General features: G+C 39.8%; 2 protein-coding genes across 3 annotated transcripts in view; one reads left to right on the top strand and one right to left on the bottom strand.

Moving 5' to 3' along the window:
- Nucleotides 1-8,390, top strand: part of CLOCK (clock circadian regulator) — a 54,590-nt gene extending 46,200 nt beyond the window's left edge. The window contains exons 20-22 of one of the 2 annotated variants that reach the window (XM_005415494.3): nucleotides 888-1,096; nucleotides 1,390-1,663; nucleotides 3,240-8,390. In XM_005415494.3, the coding sequence (XP_005415551.1) occupies nucleotides 888-1,096; nucleotides 1,390-1,663; nucleotides 3,240-3,422 (666 nt within the window). In that variant the 3' untranslated portion in view covers nucleotides 3,423-8,390. The remainder of the gene's footprint in view (nucleotides 1-887; nucleotides 1,097-1,389; nucleotides 1,664-3,239) is intronic. The other variant, XM_031061540.1, reaches the window with a different exon arrangement.
- Nucleotides 8,391-12,738: 4,348 nt separating this feature from the next.
- TMEM165 (transmembrane protein 165) overlaps nucleotides 12,739-22,291 on the bottom strand; it is a 10,596-nt gene continuing 1,043 nt past the window's right edge. Inside the window, exons 2-7 of the mRNA XM_014306714.2 lie at nucleotides 21,113-21,183; nucleotides 20,531-20,756; nucleotides 17,983-18,158; nucleotides 17,121-17,303; nucleotides 14,898-15,003; nucleotides 12,739-13,630 (exon numbers count right to left, since the gene is read on the bottom strand). Of these exons, the coding sequence (XP_014162189.1) occupies nucleotides 13,554-13,630; nucleotides 14,898-15,003; nucleotides 17,121-17,303; nucleotides 17,983-18,158; nucleotides 20,531-20,756; nucleotides 21,113-21,183 (839 nt within the window). The 3' untranslated portion in view covers nucleotides 12,739-13,553. The remainder of the gene's footprint in view (nucleotides 13,631-14,897; nucleotides 15,004-17,120; nucleotides 17,304-17,982; nucleotides 18,159-20,530; nucleotides 20,757-21,112; nucleotides 21,184-22,291) is intronic.

The following is a 22,291-nucleotide window of genomic DNA, read 5'->3' as shown; positions in this document are numbered from 1 at the left end:
GGCAAGATTCACTCTACTACTTACAGGACAGTTAAGGCACAATAAGGAAAAATCAAGCAGCAGCAAAACCAAACAAAATCCAGGCAATCAAAACAGCAGTGAACTGAGAACTGTCCAGGGGTGTGTATGTGTGTGTGTCTGTGTGTCTGTGTTGTCTGTGTGTGTGTTTCGGTGCATGTGACAAAAGGACAGTGAAGGCAGAGATACAAAGGAGCGTGGCCTAAGAGCTTATCAAGCACTCACCTTATACATCAAACCTAACAATGTAACAAAGAAACAGCTCTTAACTTACGTAATAAACTTAACTGTAACAATTTAGCAGAGGCACAACACTCAACAGCATGCATCCCCACAGAAGCTGTTTCTTCACGCTGAATACTTCTAATGGGTTTGACCATTATGTGTATGAAGACTCCATAAACATCTGATCTCTGTGGTCATCCTCCTCTGTACCCTTTTCCACATTCCATACTTCCTTTTGAGATTTGTGAAGAGGCAGACTAGTGATGCATTTTACCATCTCAGCAGTAGGCTAGTTCCAAATTTTCAAGTAAGAAATTCTTGACGTTATGTGCACATTTTACTCTAAGTTGGGCACAGAGATGCTAAAGGAGTAAAAAGATAATTTGGAATAAACTGTATGCAAGTAGCTGAAATATTTAGGAAAAAAAATAACCTGAACAGAAAAAGAAGTTAATGTAAGATAGATGTCCAAGGTTGAGTCCCATCTCTAAATCCTCAGTCAATAGAAATACTTGTGTACTTTGAATTAAGAATTCATTTGAATAGAAAAAACCTGGTGGTTTTGAAGTATGGGCAGTGACAGTGAGGAGAACAGCTGTAGTACCTGGCTATTTTCAACTTACTATCTCAAAATTTCTTTCCAGCATAATCAACAAAATGTACTTAGTGGACACAATCAACAGTCTTCTCTTGCCAGTCAGTCACAGAACACAGTCTCAGCACCTTTGTACAACACTATGGTGATTTCTCAGCCAACAGCAGGAAATGTGGTGCAGGTTCCCTCTAGCTTACCACAGAACAACAACCAGAATGCTGCTGCAGTAACCACTTTTACACAGGACAGACAAATCAGGTAAATCTTCAAGACCTGTATTTAAGGTGACTTTTTATAACAGTATGCTTATGCAGCTGCACCATATACAAAACGAACTAAAATAGTATTTAAAAGATCATGTGATTTGTGTTTCAATGGTAGGGATACAACCCTTGAAATTAAACTGCTCAAAGTAACATGTTTGCAGGCTTATCAAAACCCATGTTGTTATAGCAAAATATGGCTTTGAGAACTCTGCTTTTCTCAAGTGTATGTGATGCTTCATGTATTTTTTTCCTGAAGGGACTCCAAATGTCTTTTTCTATTAACAGATTTTCTCAAGGTCAGCAACTTGTAACAAAACTTGTCACGGCCCCAGTAGCCTGTGGAGCAGTAATGGTACCAAGTACTATGTTTATGGGACAGGTGGTGACAGCTTATCCCACTTTTGCTGCCCAACAGCAGCAGACACAGACTTTGTCAATAACACAACAACAGCAGCAGCAGCAGCAGCAAAGTCAGCAGGACCATCAGCAGCAGCAGCTCACCACAGTGCAGCAACCAGCTCAGTCGCAGCTGACCCAGCACCCCCAGCAGTTCCTACAGGTAATGAATGTAGAGCTGTCTACAAATTTTCCCAGGGTCTGGCGCTTTCAACATTGCTAGGTTATCCAGGGGTGCTTTACCTGAAAACAAAGCACTTAAAATGGTAACCTGTGACTAAGCCAAATGCATGAGGTAAGTTTATTCTGTAGCAGTTCTCTAAAATCCTATTACTTAGAGGAGAGGTGGTCTTTCCTGCAGTGTTACTCCATGCATTGTCCTGTCTTATATCTTTTTCCTTTTGAATTGCTGCTCTTGATTGACTGTAGGATGAAAAAACAGATGTTTCCTTTAAAACAGTTCACATTTTCTTTCATTAACTTTACATGTTAATGCAGGAAGGGGTGAGAGGTGATGGTTGGTCTGGAAAGCAGCACACAACCCAAAGCAAGACATGCCGCATTAACATGAGGCATGAAATTCTGTCTGGGCTGCAGGGGAGGCTGAGCAGCAAGTAACTTTGTAAGCAGAGAGTAGGGGACAACCTTGTTTTAGTGGAGGAGGAAGAGAGATTGGGTCAAAAGAGAAGGAAGACAAACCCAAGGAGTTTCAAAATAGGAAATCTCTAAAAGAAACAGAAGGTAGAACGAATTGATGGGGAAATCTTTTGCCATTTGTTGATTCCAATGAATTACTGGAACATGCATCACCCAGCATCTGGAGTTGGTAAAGGAGATGTAGTGGTGGCTAGAACACTAGAGAGGCTGTTTTTTGCAGGTTGGTAGTGTCTGTATCTCTGTTTTTAAATTTAAAAGTTTATAGAATTTTGACTTAATTCTGGTGAAACAGATATATGAAATATGAAGATCTCGAAAGATCTGTGGCTACTCTAGAATTTCACTCTAGGTGAAAGTCAAGTATTTTTAGTACAAACTATTAAAGTGCTAGAATTTAAAGTGAAGTAAATACTCTTTAAAAAGGACAAAAGTGCCTTTTCTACTTCTGTTCACTGGAGCATCTTACAGTCTGATTGTGTAGGTGCAGCAGTTGATGTACTTTACTCTCTGCTGCAGAGCATTTCAGGATTGAGATGTCCTAGTGCATTTGTACCCATCCTTCATTGTTTTTACTCAGTAACCTTTTTTTTGTGTTCTAAGAAGAATACTGTTAAAACCAAGTACCATTTCCTGCAGTAATAAGTCTCCTTCAGAGGGGATGTTGGGGTCTGCAAATGCACCATTTTCTTTGACTGTGCATTTTGTCTGTGGGGAATAAATGTGATCTTTGCCAAATCATGCACTATTTTTTCATTTGACTGCAATGACAGCTACCTACACTTACTCAAATAGATTCTTTACACCCTGCTATGCTTTTATGTTGTGAAATGAAGACAAATTGACATGTATTCCTACCTATCACCACAGAAATTCCAGAGACCAATTACAGCTGCTTTATGGATTGTTCAGATGCACTGGTTAAATGTATTAGTATGAACAAATCCTTGCATTGTTTGCTCAGCTTAACTGGCCAAATCTGAAGTTTATTTTGATTGAACCCTTATAAAAAGTTAAAAAGCAGCTGGGCCCGTGTTTCTCAGTGCAGCAGGAAAAAATAATGTTTTTCTATTTTCGTGTTCTAGACATCCAGGTTACTTCATGGAAATCAGTCAGCTCAGCTTATTCTCTCTGCTGCTTTCCCACTACAACAAAGCACTTTCACTCAGTCCCACCACCAGCAGCTGCAGTCTCAGCAGCAGCAGCAGCAGCTGTCACGACACAGAACTGACAAGATGACTGATCCTTCCAAAGTTCAGCCACAGTAGTGTGGGTGCTGCCTCTTTTTGAAGTAAACTGCCAGGAGGGGCTGCCCCACAAATAGTTGCACTGAAGCTACAGAGGTAACAGTATGAAGGCTTTCTAGCACTGTGGTGTTGAGATCTACTTCTAACTTCTGGAATCTGTTAAGAAAAGCCGCAAGATGATGATGGGGACATGGCCAACTTTGAGTGTTGCCCCAGTTTCTGTGTTCTAAAGGATTTGCTGCCATGTTGTAATTTGTCCAGGTGAAATCTCCAAATGTGACTGAAAAGAGAGTGATGCTGAAAATATTGGTATTTTTATCAATCCTGTACATTTTTAAAGTATTAAAATGGACATGGAGCAATTGTTTTGAATTAGCAGGAAAAATGCCAGAAATATAGTCCAAAATCCATCTAATTTTTTTTCAGATGATTACAGGACAGTAAATATTTTGAAAATGTTGTGTGAAATCCAGTTCTCTGTTGTACAGATGCTGTAAAATATTGTGTATATGTCTGCATAAAGGAGAAAGAGCAAAATATTTTATATGATGCATGAAAATGTAATCTGTTATTTGTAGGTTTGAATATGTTTCCCTAAATTCTCACGCCATACTCAGACTAATGTTTTCCTCTGTTCTACCCTTTTGTTTACAACATGATGCGTCATTATTTTCACCCTTAATGTGGGCACAAGTCTCTTGTTTGTGCTTTGTCTGTGATGTCAGGGTTTGTTTGGTGAGGTATAGTGTGTTGGTTAGTTGACTGCTTGAAGTTAAATTATTGATGAAGCTGTTTGAACTGGTGATCATGTATCAGGGTTCAGGACATTCAGATTCATAAATATCATCCATCATTTCATAATGAATTCATCATTTTATTTGAAAAATAGGAATTTGCACTGCTTTCTTGCGGATGGTTTGGAATTTTATTCCCCAAAGCTATCTTTTGATATAGTTCATAGTTGGAAATATTTATGTAAAAGGTTTAAAAAAAATGACAGTAATTTTCAAGAATGTTTCAGTTATAGGAGTAATTTGCACAAAAATATATTTACATTTAATAACCTTTTGGGCACTTTTTAACCACTTTCTCTGTGGTGAGAATTGTAACTTGTTAAACCATGTTGGAATCTTTTTATTCTCCTTCAAAAATTAGTCAGAACTAATTCAGGGTCATTTTAACAACAACAACAAAACCCATAGTGCCTTGATTTTAATTCAGGTGATAATGTTGAACATCTTGAATTACAATGTCTTGAATCTGTAACCATTTTCAATTTTGAAGTCTTAGCACATTGTCAACCAAACTTGTGTATCTACTTCATAGATATTTCTGTATTGTGTTAATTTTAACAGTGGTCTGAGTTGAGACCATGAATATTTTTGACTGGTACTCCCCCTCAGACAGTAGCCAGGAATACAGGAGTCTCAAAAATCTCAGATCTTTAAGGTAATACTCTTTAAAAAAAAAGCAAACCTTAAAAGACAGGACTCCTTTTGCAGGAGGAAGAATAATAAGCTGATTTTTTAAAATCGTTTTTGGAAGCATTTAAAGCATTTTGGAAGCATGTGTTTTGGGGGAGATCATGATTGCATTTAACACTACCAGGTATTGATTTAAGAGCTGTCACTGAACTAAGACTTCAGAAGGCAACTTCACTTTATAAAGAAAATAAAAAGTTCCAACAGATATGTGCTATTTAAGTAAATGTTGGTAGGTTTTTATGGTACTAGTTTGTGGAAACCAGAACTTGAGAGGAAGATTAACAAGTGCTGATAGATCTGATAATTAATTAGAAACAAAAACCAGTAAAAGCAGTTAAAACTAGTGCTAGGTAGAGAAAGCTGGATTAATCTTGAATACTAGGGAGGAGTTGAATGAATGTAACAAATGGTGATGGTCTGTTTTGTACTGTGGAACAGTTTGATTGTATTACTGGATGAACCAAACCCGCAGGAGGTAATAACCAGTTTAGCCAAGCCTTTGATGCCGTTGGTTACATTTTGGGGCCAGCCTTTGCCTCTGCACGTGTCCCAGCATTAGACCTTTGTTATTCCCCAGTCATAAAGCAAATGCTTGGCACCAAAAAGCCAAGTAGTGAACAAGGAAGGAGAGTGTGAGAAACACAGTACCAAAGAGAATCCGATTGCTCTCTGCTCCAAAAAGCCTGTGGCAACCTGGAGCAAGGAACAGATGCCAATACCAAACATAGCAAGAAACACTTTCCCTTCTTTAAAGGGATTTCTGGCATTCTTCAGACTGGGATAATTGTCAGAGACATGTTTCTCTAAAGTTCCATGTGAAGAAATCCTGCCTTGCTCTGCTATCCCTACCACTCCATCCTACCTGTTTCTATATGAAGCTGCATTGACTAGAGGTCTGTGCTATCACTTCTTTGCCTAATAGAAAATAGGTTAGATACAAATTTCTTTAACCAATTACAATAAAAATATAGTGCTAAAAAATAAAACTGGGAGAGCTTTAATAGTGCTGTTAGAACTACTGAATAATGGTAAAATAGGTGTATTAAGCTATTATACTGAGAATTACAGAAATTAGAGATACCAGCCAGACAGTTAATGATGCAGCTTTTTATATTAAAAAATTTCAACTTCTCTTCCCATTCTTCCCTCCCCAGATACTCTGGTGTGCTGCTATAGGTCTGTCAGTAAAAAGGCTAAACTAGGAGAGAGAAATTAGATAATGGGATAGCGTGGCTGCTGAAAGAGAATAGAGAAACATATGCTTTGATCAAGAAGCTTTTTGTAGCCTCAGAGAGAGGTCATTCAATTACAGAACTACCAGCTAGTAGAGAAAGGATAGAAGATGGGGAAATTCTAAGGAACTGGAAAAATACAGCACACATTTGAAGAATTCCTGACGTGTATTTAACAGGTCTGCAGCTTTCCCTGTTGCTGAATCAATTGCTGAACTGTCTTTGAGTTTTAGTGAGAAGAGGACCAGGCTGTTACCTCTTTCTTAATCAGCCTTTTGCTTCTGCCTGACTCATTTACTACAGACTTACTTGCAACATCCTGATAAATAGCACGACAGTGAGTGCTGTGATGCTGCAGGTTCTAGAGCAGAAGTGTTGCAGAATGACTCTGACAGAAGGGAAGGGGTCTGTTAAGGGGAGGATTGTGAAGAAATGGGCTGGTGTTATATAATGGAGTGAAGAGGATGGCATTTGCATGGAGTTTAGGAGACAGACATTGTCTGCAATGGGTGAGGCTTTGAAGAAAAGTGTCTGGGATAACTTCAGAGAGAAAAAAGAATATAGCTATTTTTATATTATATTTAATATATATTATATTTGTATATAAATATGAAAGGATTCTAGTAGGAGCTCTCCATATGCCTTCCACTTCATCTAGAAGGTTTACCTTCTGCACTATGGTTCCAGTGTGTCACCACCTTCTGTGGGCATCTTGCCTACTGCCAAACACCAAAATTAGTAACCCAGCATCCTTACAAGAAATAGGTTTCATTTCAGCTTTATGTAAAAATGAATAAAGTAAAGATATATCAGGCAGTTTTTCACAAGAAAAAGAAATTATCTTAAGACTTAAATAGCACTTTCTCTTTTTGGTTGGGTTTTTTTTTTTTGAGTAATAACAAGCACTTTACTGAAAAGACTATTTGAAAAACAGTTTATTTCTTTAGTCAGTGAAACTGTTAAAAAGGGGGCGCAACGAGGAATAACATGTAAAACTGTCACGAGAGACATTTCTGGAAAATGTTTCTTTATTATGGTGATCCTTGAGGTTTAAAGTGCAGGATTAAAAAGGCTTCTAAAACTAGTTGCCTTTGTGTTTTATATGGCCAGGGGAAGGGATTCGGGATGATAGCTTCCTTGGAAGGAGGCTTTTTAAGTTGCACAGTTGCCTATGAGAGAGAATCATCTGGAGGCTCATTTGCCTGCTCAGTAATTCTAAGTGTCCCTTAGGATTATAAATTGTGTGAAAATGTTCTGAAGGTTTAAAGATGTGGCCTTTTTCAAATATTAAAGTCAATTCAAGAATCATTTATATTTTCAGAGATTTAACCCAGGTATTGTTATGAGTGTTTTAAATGTCACGGCATCAGGAGATGTCAAATGTGTCAGATTCATAAGCTTCTCTATTTGAAATAATTATTGAAATTAGATGTACAGTCAGAGGGCTGGAAAATGGTTATTTTGATTAAAAGGGAAAAGAGACTAGTTTTAATAATTAACCTTTTATTTTTTTACTTATCCCTGGTGGAAAAAATTGAAGAGAATGAAATGAATTTGGATTAAAAAAGACATATTTAAACAAATCATAGTAGATGAGACAGCTGTGAGAGAACATTTGGAATTGTCTTGGTTGTCCATGAGACTGGGTAGTTGCTTTTTCACTACCATGATTTTAACACTACATTCCTTGTCTTTTTCTTTTTTTGTCTTTTTTAAACAGGTGATTTTAAACTCTGTGATATTTCATGCTATGCCATCTGCATGAATTTTGCCAGCATGATATGCTATATTCAAAGAAAGTATACCTAAATAAAAAGGAAGGGGGGGGAACAAAACACTGTGTCTGAAAAAATATTTTATGGCCTAATAACAGAGACCCCAGCTATGACTGAGAGATGCTGCATTAATAGACAATCAATCAATGGGTAATTATTTATGAAACACTTTTGGGAATGGTCTTAAAGATGTAACTGCTTTGAAAGCAGTTGGTGAGCTGTCTTTTTCTAACAAGAAAGGTAAAAAATATTTATTTTCAAATATATCAGATTGAATTTTGAGTTTTTAAGCAGTGTTGATTTCACAGTGTCTTGGGTTTCAGTTTTGTTTTGTATTTTTTTAACTGGCATTAGATTTATATACGTAAAAGAAAACAAACAGAAAAACCCTAGTGCCGTTCATATTGACGTCAGGAAATGTAGATACAGTTCCCTGGTGTTCATGTGACCATTACTAACTGTCAATTTTTTAACTGAATAAATGTAACTCATTTAAAATTTTGCTTTCTGTAGCTTCTAAGGTTCTAGAGGTTTTTTTCTGAGTTGCTTGTTGTCAGTTTTATCCAAGTTTCACAGTGAAGCGCTCTTACCCTTCCCACGACTGTACCAAAGGCACTCTCTCTCCCCCACCCACGGAACTGACTTGTGAGAAGTTGCTTGATGTCACTTTTATCTTCTCTCCCCTACCCAGACAAATGACTTGTGAGATTTCAGTAAAATGCATACTGTATTTTTTCCTTGTCTTCTCTCTGTATCTCTTTATAAACTGATGCCCCACTCTAAAGGCTAGAGACCTCTGATTTGTGTATTTACATTACTGCCTTGGAATTTACTTACACAGCACTTGGATTGAGTGTGCACAACTTAAAACTGCTTTCATACCTTCATGTCTACAGCTCCTGTTCTTGCCAAAGGATGGAGAGCACTGCAGCAGGTTTGGTTGGGCAGAGCCCTTCCCTCATTTTCTGTCATGGGCAAAACATGCCTCTCTAAATTGGTGCCACCACTCCCCTCCCAGGGTATTTCTTCTGCTGGTGAAATGTCAAAGAGCAGTATTTTAAAAGGAGGAGAGTTGGTCTGAAATGTTTGGCTGTGCCACTGAGCAAGGAAGCAGAGACTTGCATTTAGCTGCAAACACAACTTGTTGAGAGGATGTAGCTTCTGCCTGGAAGAGCTGTGTGATAATATGTAACCTGTCAGGGTGGTCTGACCCTCTTTACACTGATCAAAGTGTAAACATTAATAATTCCAAATTAATTAAATGTTTAGGGAAAGGAGGGCGGGAAGAAAATTGTGTAATTGAAACTGAATGCCTAGAGAAACTAAAAATACAGTTAGCCATTTTTACAGTCTGCAGTACTTTCTTTTTCTGTAATACCACACTGGATGTCCAGAGGAAGATACTGATCTTTTGCCTTTGAGAATTAAATAATAGTTGTGCAAGCTGTAAATTACTTCTATATGCCATAGGGCCCCTGTGCCCCTGGAGTGAAACAAAATCAGCTGTAGAAGTGCTGTAGCTGTAGTTAAGAACTGTCACCACCCATCAGTGATAAGACTGAAAGCATGGAGCAAGCACGATCGTCAATTTTCTTAAAAGTGAACTTTGGAAACAGCAGTACATTTTTCTGTAAACTTATCATGAAGAAGAGTGGTAATTACAACTGCTGCCACACCTGTAGCAATTCTTTTAAATGGTATTTTGCTGTCATGCAAGCTTGAAAACAAAACCCGTGTTTATAAGAGAATGAAGCTGTTAAGTACTTGTAAAGATTAGCAATCCAAAGGTTGGTTGCACTTCTGACTCTCAGGCATTAGTGATATAAATTCCAGATTTCAGCTGTTTGAGGGTAACATAAAATAGCAAGAGCCTTACTAGTGTTCTTTGTAGCACAGTCTACACTGCCAGACCCTTTGCAAGTGCATTCTCCCTTGGGAAGGAAAAGGAAGTACTCCCAAAGAAACATACAGCTATCCTAGTGCCCTCGTCAGTGGGAAATGCTGCAGAAATGACCCTGCATCTCCATTAGCAGAAGCCTGTCGCTGTGACTTGCCAAGGATGCTGACTTCAGAGGCCATACAAGGTCATCTCTGGAAAAATGCCACGTCAGTACAGCAAGCACCATTACATCATTATTTCCATGGCTCTGGAAATTAAGAATAACTCAGATTCTATTAGGATGAAACAGTCTGATCCTCTTGATTTAAGATGGGATTTTGTTTTTACATACACAGTATCTGGGACAAACATGGAAGTACACTGAACTACCAACCTCTTTCTAGAAACAAAACCGCTCACACAAATCTGGTGGCAGTGTTCCAGAGCCAGCCTGGGCAGGAGGGGCAGCTGAGGTGAGGGAGAGCCTGTATGGCAGCGGGCTGCCTCTTGCAGTGCCCAGGGAACACACACAGCCCCTCTCTCACTTCCAGTTTTCCAACTTGGTGTCTGACTCACAGATCTCAATACAGCAAGCCCAGGCACCAGCCCAGCACACACACACCTGCTGGCCTTACCCTAGCAGAGCAGGTTTGCTGGTGATCTGGTCCTGTACTTTGGTTCAACAGGTTTCCTTTGAAAAACTTTGTCCTGGCAGAATGGAAGATTAGTTTACTTTAGTCTTGGCTTATTGCACTTTGCCATATACAGAGTGGCTTTAGCTAAGAGACAGGCTTTAGCTAAGGATTGGGAATAATAGGCATCTTTGAAAATAACAACCACAAGCTTTTCTCATTGTAAACATCTCAGTTTATGTGAGAATTTTCCATCTCAGTAGAACTGACCATCATCTCATTTGATTCCTATTGTGTGGAAGTGAGGAATTGCTGGCAATGTGCACTTTGCTGGTGCAATGGGCAGTCAGAGCTGTAAATTCCTATTTTGGACGCTGCTTTTGAGGTTCCTTTGGCAGCAGCTGCAATCAGCTGCGTCTCGCCCCAGCAAGGAAAGCTGCAGGATGGATGGAAACCTGTGGTGGACAGTTGCCTGTTTCCCATGTTGTAGACACAGTAGTTTGCAGAGCCTTCCCTTCAGCACCTGAGCTCTCACTCACTGCATTTCACATTCTCCAGCTACAAAAGAACAAGAAGGCACACAGGATTGTGGCAATCGAGGCTCAGCTGGTTACATTACATATAGATGCCCATACACTCCATATTGCTTAAATCTCAAGTATCCAGGTATTTTGAGACAGAACAGCAACACACCCCTCTCGCTGGCAGTGTGCTACAACAAGAAGTCTGTTAAAAATGCTAAAATCCCAGCCCCTGCACCAGCCAAGAGGTGAGAGCTGGCCAAGGTGCAAGTCCTTTGAGACACTGTGGAGGGACAAGGCCAAGTTTGTGCTGGAAACTGCACAGCAGACACAGCACTGCTAAGAATGTGTCACTGGATCCCTCCATCATCTTCAACAGTCTTTCCTTACATCCCAACTCGATTCTTTAAACTGTGAAAAATTCCACCAGGCACTCAACAATGTTAAATCACTGTCACTAGTAGCAATTACTGAAGCACTTTTCAAAGCTTTTAGTAAAATTTCACGAGCTATCTAATTTCATGCTAGACTTCCAACAAGTCAATGCTTGTGCTTTAACAAAAATAAAAAGGTACTCTTAACAGCACTATTCAAACTAACCTACCCAGCTGGTCTTTGAGAGCAGCCAGATACATTGCTATGACTGGGCAAAAGCAGTACTTGGCATCTGTGTAAGTTCGTAATAGTAAAATACAGATGTGGAAGTTGCAGAGATTTGTTCTGCAAATTAATGCTTAACTCTACAAGCAACCTCTTGAACAGCTTCATTCTTCTGTTGATCCTGTGATCCTAACTTTTCATATAAAAATAGCATTAAGCAGCACACAAACTTTGGGAAGCTTCTACAATTAGAGCATGGGTTGGCTTTTTTCTACATGGCGAACTGAGTTGGCTTTTTGGATTTTCAGAAAAAAATTCTGTGTCTTTTCCCAACTACATTTAAAAATCAGGTGGCACCACAGTTACCCTGCCTGGGAGGGATCTGTATGAATGTCCAGTGGCACCACTTCTGATTAACATAACAAGAAGTTATGTTAATACAAACAGAAGTTTAGGCTCTTCCTTGCAGATCCACTTTCCTGCCTTGTTTTAACATGACCTCTGCTACAAATGCACTCCCTTACAGGAGATGAAACTCATCATGGACAGTGTGGGTCCTTAGACTGTGGGAAAGAAGAGGCTACAGGTTTTGGCTACAAAGTTTGCTTCAAAAGAAAACAAAAAACCCAAACAAACAACACCCCTTAAAACAACCCAAAAAACCCCCAAACCACTAAACCATACAGTTCCTTTGGGCCAAGACATGAACACATAGACCTGGAGTCCAAAATGGCAGCCTGTTTTCAAACCACTGTGAGTGCCTGGCATTGCACTGCTATGGTCTTAAGAGAAATGTGGCATTAAGGGGTTTTCTGTAAAGAGAAACCTAAGAGAAGGATTAGGGGCTGTTCTGTTTCTGATCTACAAATGGAATCAAATCTGTAATGCTCCATTTGTACTTCAGCTTCAAGAAAGGGCAGGTTCATAATATTAGACACCATGGCTACTAACTTCCAAGACTGCCACAAGGTAGATCTTAGTGGGTTATATAGGCTCAGAATCCAAATCACCATTGGAGAGCAGAGATAAGCATGCATTTCCAGAACCCATCTATCTTCAGTGCTCAACATTTTCCAAGGCTTCATAACACTGGCACTTACCAAAAACAAAAATAAATTTAGTAAACTTTCCTTACCTAACGTACATAATCAATAGGTAAACCTTTGTGGCAGGAATTATGGCAGCCATCAAAACCAAACTGAAAATAACACAAATTGAAACACTATGTTTTATTAACACTCTTCCAGATTACATTTCTATTCCTAAAAAGAAAAATCAGGAATACATCTAAACCTAGGAATTGCATTACTTCTCAGTCCTGGGAATAGAACATGGTTAAGTTGGACCACTTCATTACTTTCTGTATACCTTAATATTTAAAAAAAAAAATTAAAAAGTCAAATAATACTAGCTCCAGCCAGATTGCATATTGAACACAGTAGGTTGTTAATCACCCCACATCAATTTCCTGATAAAAATCCCTGATTAAGAAGTTTTCCCTCTAAATTAATTTATAACATTCTCTGTTGGTTGGCTCAGCCACTGGATGGCGTAGGAACTGCTCCCGGGTTTCTTGTTGCTTAGATTATCCAGCCTCAGGTGCACCATGGAATCACCATCTTTGGAGGTGGAATCAGCAGTTTTCTCCTTAACACAGTCTGCTTCAAGAGGCCTGAAGAATCAGCTCTTGAAAAAACAGGAAAGCTGGTTTTGTGTAGAGGAAGGAAAAAGGAATTTCCAACACTTCGGAGAGTAGATCCTTGAGCTGAGCCAGGTCCAGCAAGTGAGAAAACCATTCAAATCCCACCATGGGAGCAGGCACCACAGCACAAACAAACCAGACAATAAGCAGATCTCCAGTGCAGAAGCTGTCCATAAATGCATCAGTCCCATGAATCATCTGCTATAAAAAGTTCAGTGTCTCATCTTCAGCATTGTTTAACTAGAGTTCTGTACATTATATACAAAAATGCACAAGGATAACTGCTTGATGCTTCCAATCCTTGTTCTTTTACAGCAATGAAAAATTTTAAAAACCAGAGTCTGGACTTATAAATAGTGCAGAAAATGCAAATGCTAAGAATACAATGCCTCCTATGATTGTCACTGAAAAGAAAACACAAAACAAGAAGAAATTAGATATCAAAAAGTAATTATATTCCATGACACATTACAGACATTATTTAAAAAAAAAAGTCTGATTCCCAAACAACCTTACTCAAAAATTCATGCTACAAGCAGTGGATGTTGTCTCTAGCTCAGTATTGGGATGCCCATATGCCAACCCACTGTCTAACTGCATCTCCAAGAATATATTCTGGCCCATAGAAGGAAACTTGGTTTAACTTATTACTTGAGCCAGTATAAAACTAGGTTAACACCTGCTGTTGGATATTTGACTGTATGGCAGAAAACAGGACAGGATATTCTCATGCCAGAGCAAGCCATCAATTATGACTGACATATATTCAGCATTTTTTACACATTTTAGGCAACTGTATTGAAAAAAAATTACAAAAAACATTAACTGCTTACAATGGCCACAATCTGCTAGAGGCTAGGACAGAATTCTGGGAAAGCACCACTGCATATGTTCCCCAACTCTTTAAACGAACTAACGTGCCAGAAGGATCTCTGGTTTAATCTAAGGCTATTTCTGTGGCTCAAGATCCACACTGTGCTTGGAGCATAAGAAACCATTGTTAGATTAGCATTTTGTCACCAATTTCCTTGGGAAACAAACACAACAGCATGCATCTTTCACTTTTAGCAGTGAAGCTGGTTTTTTACCGCCTCTGCAACTACAGAACAAACATTCTGAATGAACACATATAGGAAACAGCTTCACAGGATTATTCTTGGGAGCAAGAAATCTCACCACATCATAGGACTGACAGTGGAAGCAAGCTGCAACCTAAGTTAAGGAAAAACACACAACCCAATATAACCTTACTGGTCCTGCCTGTTGCAATTAGCAGGTATGATAAAAAAAAATCATTTATGCCATACAGAGTAGTTCTTACAGCTTTTAAATGGTTGGTGTAAGTCATTAGGATGCAGTTCTCTTGCTCACCTGACAGTCTAGACTCAGAACTGCAAAAGAATTTCTATTATCCACTGTCAAACAATAAATACTGACCATTTAAAATAGTGTATTTCCTTTCTCTGGTCTCCTAAAAGTAGTAGTAGTGAAGCAAAAAGAGCTGGGATGTAAGACAAACTCAAAAAAAATCCCCAAATAACCCAAAACAAACCATCGGTTTTTATGGGTTTTCCTGAAGTTTCAAGAAACACTGTTCCCAAGCATGCAGCTCTTTACACCACAAACATTACCAGCATTACTTTTTTTTTTTTTGAGTGAGTTTTCACTTACCAGTCCTAACAGAAATTTTTTGTGCTATCATTCTCCCTCCAATAACTGCTAAACCAGTGCATAGGCAATGTCCCACTGTTCCTCCTACTGCCACACCATAGGGGTCCTAAGGGGGAAAAAAAAAAGCACAAAGGGATAAATAATCACTGTTGAAAACCCACTAGTCCTACAGCAACCTCAGAGCAGTGCTTTGATTCCCTGGTTGCAAACTGCCAAGCACACAGGATGCTGTCTGGTGATTCGTCTGCTCTGCTGTTCAGCACTGTCCTAGAGACTAGTAATAGTGAACATCAGCTGGTGAGACAGACTTAAACCCAGCCTAAGATAGAAGTATATAGCATGTTTCAGCCATGCAGCATCTTTAAGTTGTTAATCATAGATACAGAAATTTCTCTGCTGTAGTTAAACCAATAAGCAACCTCTAGAGGGAAGGTGGCAGCTGTTGAAAACCACAATATGCATCAGCTGGAAGAACACCCACCTATCTATAAAGAAAGAGCAAAATAAGTCCTTGAACTGCAAATGAAAGCTTTCAGCAGCTACAGCATTCCAAGTTCTTTGCCCTGCTTCTCCCACTTGTGCTCCACACTCTGCCCTGCTCCATCATCCAAAGAGGGAAGCATAAGCAAGAAAGATCCGAAGTCCAGAGGATCATAAATTATTTTATAATTTACTGTCAACAACAGCATTTCACATCACTGAATAACAAGCAGCTCCTCAGTGTGTGAACAACTGCAGTACATAAAAAGGTTTCTCAGATCTCCTTAGAAATTACACAGCTAAGGACAGCATGTGTCCCCTGCTCACTTCTATGTGACACTTATAGTTCCAAAAGGAAAAAAAAAAGCTGCTGCCATCACCTAAGGAACGCATGAAATCTCAAAGAGGCAAACAGCAAAACTGTAAGAAATTCTGTGGTTTGAAGACAACAGTCACTAGCCCAAAAGAACCAAAACCACAAGCCAGTGAGAAAAGGTGGCAAGCACCAAGCAGTCAGCAGGATGGAAAGCACCAAGAAGGGCAGGAAGAAGCAGGGCTGGGCCAGCAGAACAAACAGGGCCCTCAGGAGCAGGACCCAGAATCCCTGGATACCCCTACAGCCAGCAATTACCTATACAGCCCTCCCTGGCAGACGGTGGATCTCATCCCCCCATTCCATCTTAATTATTCACTGATTTTGAATACCAGGATCAAGATACCTTCAATTCATTTTTTGTTTGGTAGCACTCTTATGAGCATTTCATATTCTACAGGTACAGCCCACAGGCTTTAACTACAATGCTCAGCACTTCACAAACCAGACTAAAAAGAGTCTGACAGACACTTCTTAAGGGGACACTTAGGAAATGCAAACCAGAAGTCAACAACCCCTGGTAAAAAGATGGGCTTGAGCAACTTGCCTAGCAAATTGGGCAGAGGCTGTAGTGCCTCCTTTTTTCCCAAGAACAATGAGATCATCCTCTCCTGCTGTTAGCTCTAAACATCTTCCCTACACTGCAACAGAGCAAAGAGGTTCCTGCAGGTTACAGCCTCCTTCATTACACAGCCCTGATTTATCCCTAGGGAACATCTGAAAGTGCACCTGAAAGAAGCACGAGTCCTAGGGAAAAAAATGTAAGTTATCTCAATGCATGAAAGAGCATAGGCAAGCTACTCATGTTTATTAAAAGCTTGACTATAAGCCTTCATCTTCCTTTAAGTGTAATACAGCTATATACACTCTAATCACCACAATGAATATAATTTGATTTACAGCACTACTTAGTGCCCAGCAGTTTAGAGTTTATTGTCCTTCTATATTAACCATATTAACTCATATTTTAACAAGAGGTATCTGAGGAGGTTATCTTTCTAAGCGTTTAAAGTTTGATGGAATGGAAGTATTTTTAAAGTTACCCAGTTAAAACTGAATGACCACAATGAGCAATGAAACATCTCTTCTGTAACATCTCTCAACACTGTAACAAACCCCAATTGATGTCAGCTGCATGACATAGAGCAGCTATTTCCAGAAATGCCAGTGCAGTCCCAATCACGTAACGGTAGTTTTAATACTACACAGAGCTTCAGTGCATTTACTGTCAGGTCTTGACACAAACTATGTGAGGCACATCAAGGCAGCAGGTGTGAATCTGATAGCTCCTGCAAGAGTATTTTGTTTCTTATCCCTCTATGGGTAACCCAAAGAAGGCAAAAGAACAGCAGGGACTCTGCAACACTCACCTCTCTGGCAGCCAAGACTATGGTTGTTAATTGGGAACGATCACCCCATTCTGCTAAAAATGTTAAAGTAAAAGCTTGAACAAAGATTGGTGAAATAAAGTGTAGCCACTTCTTCTGAGGTATAGTGGTGCCTGGCCCAGATTCCACATCTCCTGGCCCATTTAACAGTTTAGTTCTCTGAAGCTGTGGAGGTCAAGGGAAAAAAAAAAACAAGAAATAACCATAAAATTAAAAACGTCATCCAAACAACCCAAATGAAACACTTAGCAATAAAGTTAGATATTTCGTTTCTAGAATGTTATTAGCCACTGCCTGCTGCATTATCAACATATTTATAGTCACTGTTACAAAAAAATAGCTATATATACACACATTGTGCATACATTCACACATACTGTGTATACATCATATATACACATACTGTATATGTGTGTATATCTCCACGTTTGGAAATATACACACATATATACATATATATAGCTGCAACCAGCTCTAACCTTTGATTACTGTCAATCTTGAACTGCTTACAAATAAAGTGTCCGACCATTAGAAGAAATAAAAGTAGAGCCAAGAATAAGCTGCTGGTGTCCTCTCTGCTAGCAACGCATTAAAAACACATCAAAAACACCCACACTAAGCAGAAGGTCCCTTCTCTCCTAAGAAGCCAGGCTTGCCACAGGACTGGAATCACCTGCTGAAAAAGCCTTCAGGGAACCACTTCCATCCCATCTACCACACATTTTCTGTGTCAGTTTATCAGTCACAGACACAGCTGAACAACCCAAACATGACAGTGCTGCTCTGCAGCTTCACAGCTGTAATTCTTCCACCAACTGTAACCAACAGCAATTTCATTACTTACTTCCTCATCTTTTTTTTTAATTTCTGCTTGAACTTCCTCCAGCTCTTCCTGACCTTCATCTGGACTCATTTTCAAGCCTTCCCGAAGCATTCGGATGCCAAAGATTGCAAACAGTGCTGTTGACACATAGTATGTGTACACACGAGGAATAACCGTAGTGGCATAGCCAAACAAAACTGAAAAGAAAACAAATGTGTCATTTAAAAAAATAAACATGAGGATCATAATTGTTTTTTCCACATCTAAGAAATGCTTGCTAGCAAAGTCAGAAATCTAAATATCCACTGATAAATAAATATTGCATCTTTTGTTAGTTCTGTATAATTTTCTAAGTTTTTGGAAGATAACATACTAGAAACTGCAACCATTACTGGTTATGCCAGAGGCTGAAGTCCACTAAGACACAGACAATGCACTCTAGCCAAAGCTGAGGCACTGCTGTTCCTGAGAGCCAGTCCAAACAACATTATCTTTCCCATCAAGGTCCATGCGAGTCCCGTCTTTCTCCATACGCACCATTAAACTACCATCTGTAATTCTGTTAGATTAGTCATAGTATATCCCAGGTAATTCCATTTACATGTTGGATAGCATCTCTTTCCAATCATTTCATTTACCAGATAAAGTCAGAATAAGATTTTCAATGAGGTAAATCTACCAGGCATATCTACAAATTATCCAGCTGGGTGAATCCAAGTCTGTCTTCCTTTGCCAAGTGCACATTACTATTCCCTGTTCCCCATATTCCCCACATACACACAATGTGACCAACTTTGATCTTTCTTTATTTCAAAGGCAGATCCCTCTTACAGACTGAAAAGCAACTTCACAGCATGTTTTTTAGAGGTATTGAGGGTGATTAAACTAAGCCAAAACTAGTTCTTAAATAAGAAATGTGTATCCAGGACAAAGTACTTAGTTTTCACAAAGTAACACCACTTAGCATTTTTTGACAGAAAAAGGCCTATATAAATGGGAAGAAATAAAAAGTCCACGCCTTATATTCAAGGTTGTTTGGACCATACACTCACAAGTGTTTCTGCTACTTTATTCCACAAGCAATTAGATAAAAGGAAGCATAGTTGCTTTGTGTGCTTTTCTGTACACACCTTTTTAGTTGAAAAATGCAATCAGAAGTTATTACATGATCTAGAAATAATTCTGCACTGCCACTACCAGAAGTAAAAATGAGACCAGAATTAATCAGCCTTATTACTCATAAACACAGCACATACATAAATAAAGAGCAGTACTATTTGCAAAGTTAAATAAACCAGGAGTTAAACTAAACTTCTTTAAAAAGACTGAAAATACTGCAGTAAAACAATGCAAGAAAGCTAGACAAAAAGGCTTTTTCCTAGCATTTCTTACATATATAAGCATAGACACAGAGAAATAATCAGAACTGTAAGACAATTTATTTTGTCAAGCACAGCTTGAAAAAAATATCCCCAGCAGATTACTTGGAACTAAAGAGTTTAAGTGAGTATGTCTTCATGAAATCAAGGTGGGCAATCCCACCCAGGAATTTCCAAACTCAGCTTGTATAAAACAAGGGCAAGAGATAGGAGAAGGAAATGGTGTGGGGGAGGAAGAATCAAACAACAAAACAAATTTCTTTCTGAAAAGGGAATAAATAATTGGGAACCTCTAAACTGGGGGATAAAAGCAAAAAAGGAAGCTTTTATAAGAAAGCATTAAGAAATATTTGAAGAAATAATTTGTATAGATAAAGAGAGCCATAATGGGCAGGAGAAATTACACACAATGCAAGTGGAAACTGCTCTAACTAAAGCTGCAACAGTCGCAGCAGTGTGTATACACAGCAACAGCTACACACCCAAAAACCATTCACAGAAACACTTGCCAAGCAGCCTGTGCCAGTGAACTGGCTGTCTCCAGCGTGTAGAAATCAATCACCACTATTTCAAGGATTTCTGAACTGGGCATGGTTAGAAATGAGCATACAGACAAACTCTGTGCTGCATCTGGTCTACCTGAAGCTGCTCCATTTTACAATCACAGCTACCTAAGCACCCATGGCTACAGGTTCCTCAAGTGCCCCCTGACACCTTCCCACTCCTGCCCCTCCATCTTCCACTTACACAGCTCCCAGCACAAATCAAAACAGCAATGTGTGCAGGAACACAAGTCAGATGAGGAAAATGTGCCATCATATAAAGAATCTTTTGCCTTAGGAGGAAAAACACAAGCCACTCCCACATTTCCTTTAGTCACACTAATTAAACGGGAGCAAAAAAAAAAAAAAGTAAACCAGTCCAAAAATCAAAGGAAGTGCTTAGGCTCTTCATCTCATTCCCCTTCCTTAAACTCCAGCTGAAGCCTAGGGAACACAAAGACTTCATTAGAGGAAAGAGCCTAAATACTCCATCTAAGATGCCATGCTCTACATGAAAAGCTTCACACTCTCCTCCAAACAGAAAACCGTGTGTATGTACTACCTGCATTCCACTTAAGGTTTTTGGATAAATACATACCCATCACTTCTTTAAGAGATAAAACAAGCGAGAAAAAGCAGCGTGCTGACCTGACAAACACGTCATGAGTCCCAGGGCAAGCATGGCACCAGCCAGCACGGTCAGGCGGTTGTAGCGCATGGCCATGATGGCCGCGATGAAGAAGGTCTTGTCCCCCAGCTCCGACACGATGATGACCGAGATAGCAGCCACGAAGGCATGAATAAAGCCCAGGTTAGTCTTGTCAGCTGACTCTTCACTGACAATGTGGACTGGAGCAACTAGTGAGGAGCCTTTCTGTAAGAAGGGGGAGCGAGAAAAAGACAAAACAAATCTGAAACACTTGTCAATTAGGCTTGAATGCTTAATAAACAGAAACACAAAGCCTTCTATTTCTCCTGTCACACCATCCTGTGTAGGGTGACATTTTAAGCAGATATACCTCTCATGTTCATTAATGACCATTAACTAGTTCCTGGCTGCCACCTACCTCAAACTGGCAGTTAGGCACTTGGCAAGAGGATCCTGCTGATTATTAAAACATTAATGCGCTGTGCATGCTATTACCAGAACATGAGAACCACCATTACAACAAAACATGGTCAGCTTAGGTCCAATATTGCTGTCTTTAAAATCCCTACCCATTTTATTACCTCAACCGTGAACAGTTTTCTGATATAAATATTAGTAAGTGCTTCAAAATAAAACTGGGTGACTACAATACCTTAGGGAAAAAAAAGCCCATTCAAAAATGGTCAGGATCATTTTCTTCCCTTGCAAAATCTTTGCATCTCAGATGCATTAAAATTTCATAGATTGATAGAATGGGTTGGGTTGGAAGGAACCTTAGCAATCATCTAGTTTTAAGACCCCTGCAATGGGCAGGAATATTTTTCACTAGAGCAGATTGCTCAGAGCTCCATCCAACCGGGCCTTGAACACTTCCAAGGATGGGGCACCCAGTACAAGTGCCTAACCCCACTCACATGAAAGAATTTATTCCTATTACTTAGCCTTCACTTTTCCTCTTTCTGCTTGAGCCCTAGCCAAATTTTGTGCCAGTTTTCATCAGCTTCTTCTGCACTTGCTCTGTGTTTGCTGAAAACTAACTTTAAGACTCTCCAGTGGTGAAACCAGACCAGCACACTCCAGTTCCCACTCACTCGCCGAAGTGTTTACTTCTACACACAGAAAGGTATCTGTGATCAAAAGCAAGGCCCAATATCTCTATACCGACGTTCACATCCCTGACCAGGGATGGCTGAGAAAGCCTGTTCCAGCACATCCACCAGCAGAGACAGCCCGCAGCCTGCTCTGACATGACGGCTTCCCAGCATTCCACTTGCAGCAGTGCTCCAAGTTTCCTGGTGTTGATATTTAGCTCCCACGCTCTGTGTGACACGCTGTGACTTCCCAGAGCTCCTTCACCTTCTGCAGCATTCAGTGTTTTCTGGTTTGTGTAAGCGACACCCGGCGTGCTCCATGTGCTACACCAAGCCACACGTCAGGAATTTTTCCATCCCTCTGTGTGATCAGTGGAACTAGAATCCCCTCACCGAGAACACTGCTGACTAAGTTTTAACGCAAAGGAATTTATATTAATTGTTGAGAGAAAAAAACCCGGCAGCTTTGGAGCAGCAACAAAGCCCGCTTTGAGCTGTTTCTGCGGGGGCAAGAGAGCACTGACCCCTTTCCCATGTCGGACACAGATGTCCCTCTTCTAGCAGAAAAAGGGGAGGATGCGGTGGCCCCGCAGCCCTCCTTTTTTTCTGCTAAAAGCGGGGAATTTCGGAGCCCGACGGCCTCCGGAAGCGCAGCGCGGCGCCGGCCGA

Source organism: Geospiza fortis, unplaced genomic scaffold (genome assembly GCF_000277835.1).
Source record: "Geospiza fortis unplaced genomic scaffold, GeoFor_1.0 scaffold40, whole genome shotgun sequence".
NCBI classification, from domain to species: Eukaryota; Metazoa; Chordata; class Aves; order Passeriformes; family Thraupidae; genus Geospiza; species Geospiza fortis.
The sequence above is the reverse complement of the archived record's forward strand: the minus strand, read 5'-3'. Positions and strand labels throughout refer to the sequence as shown.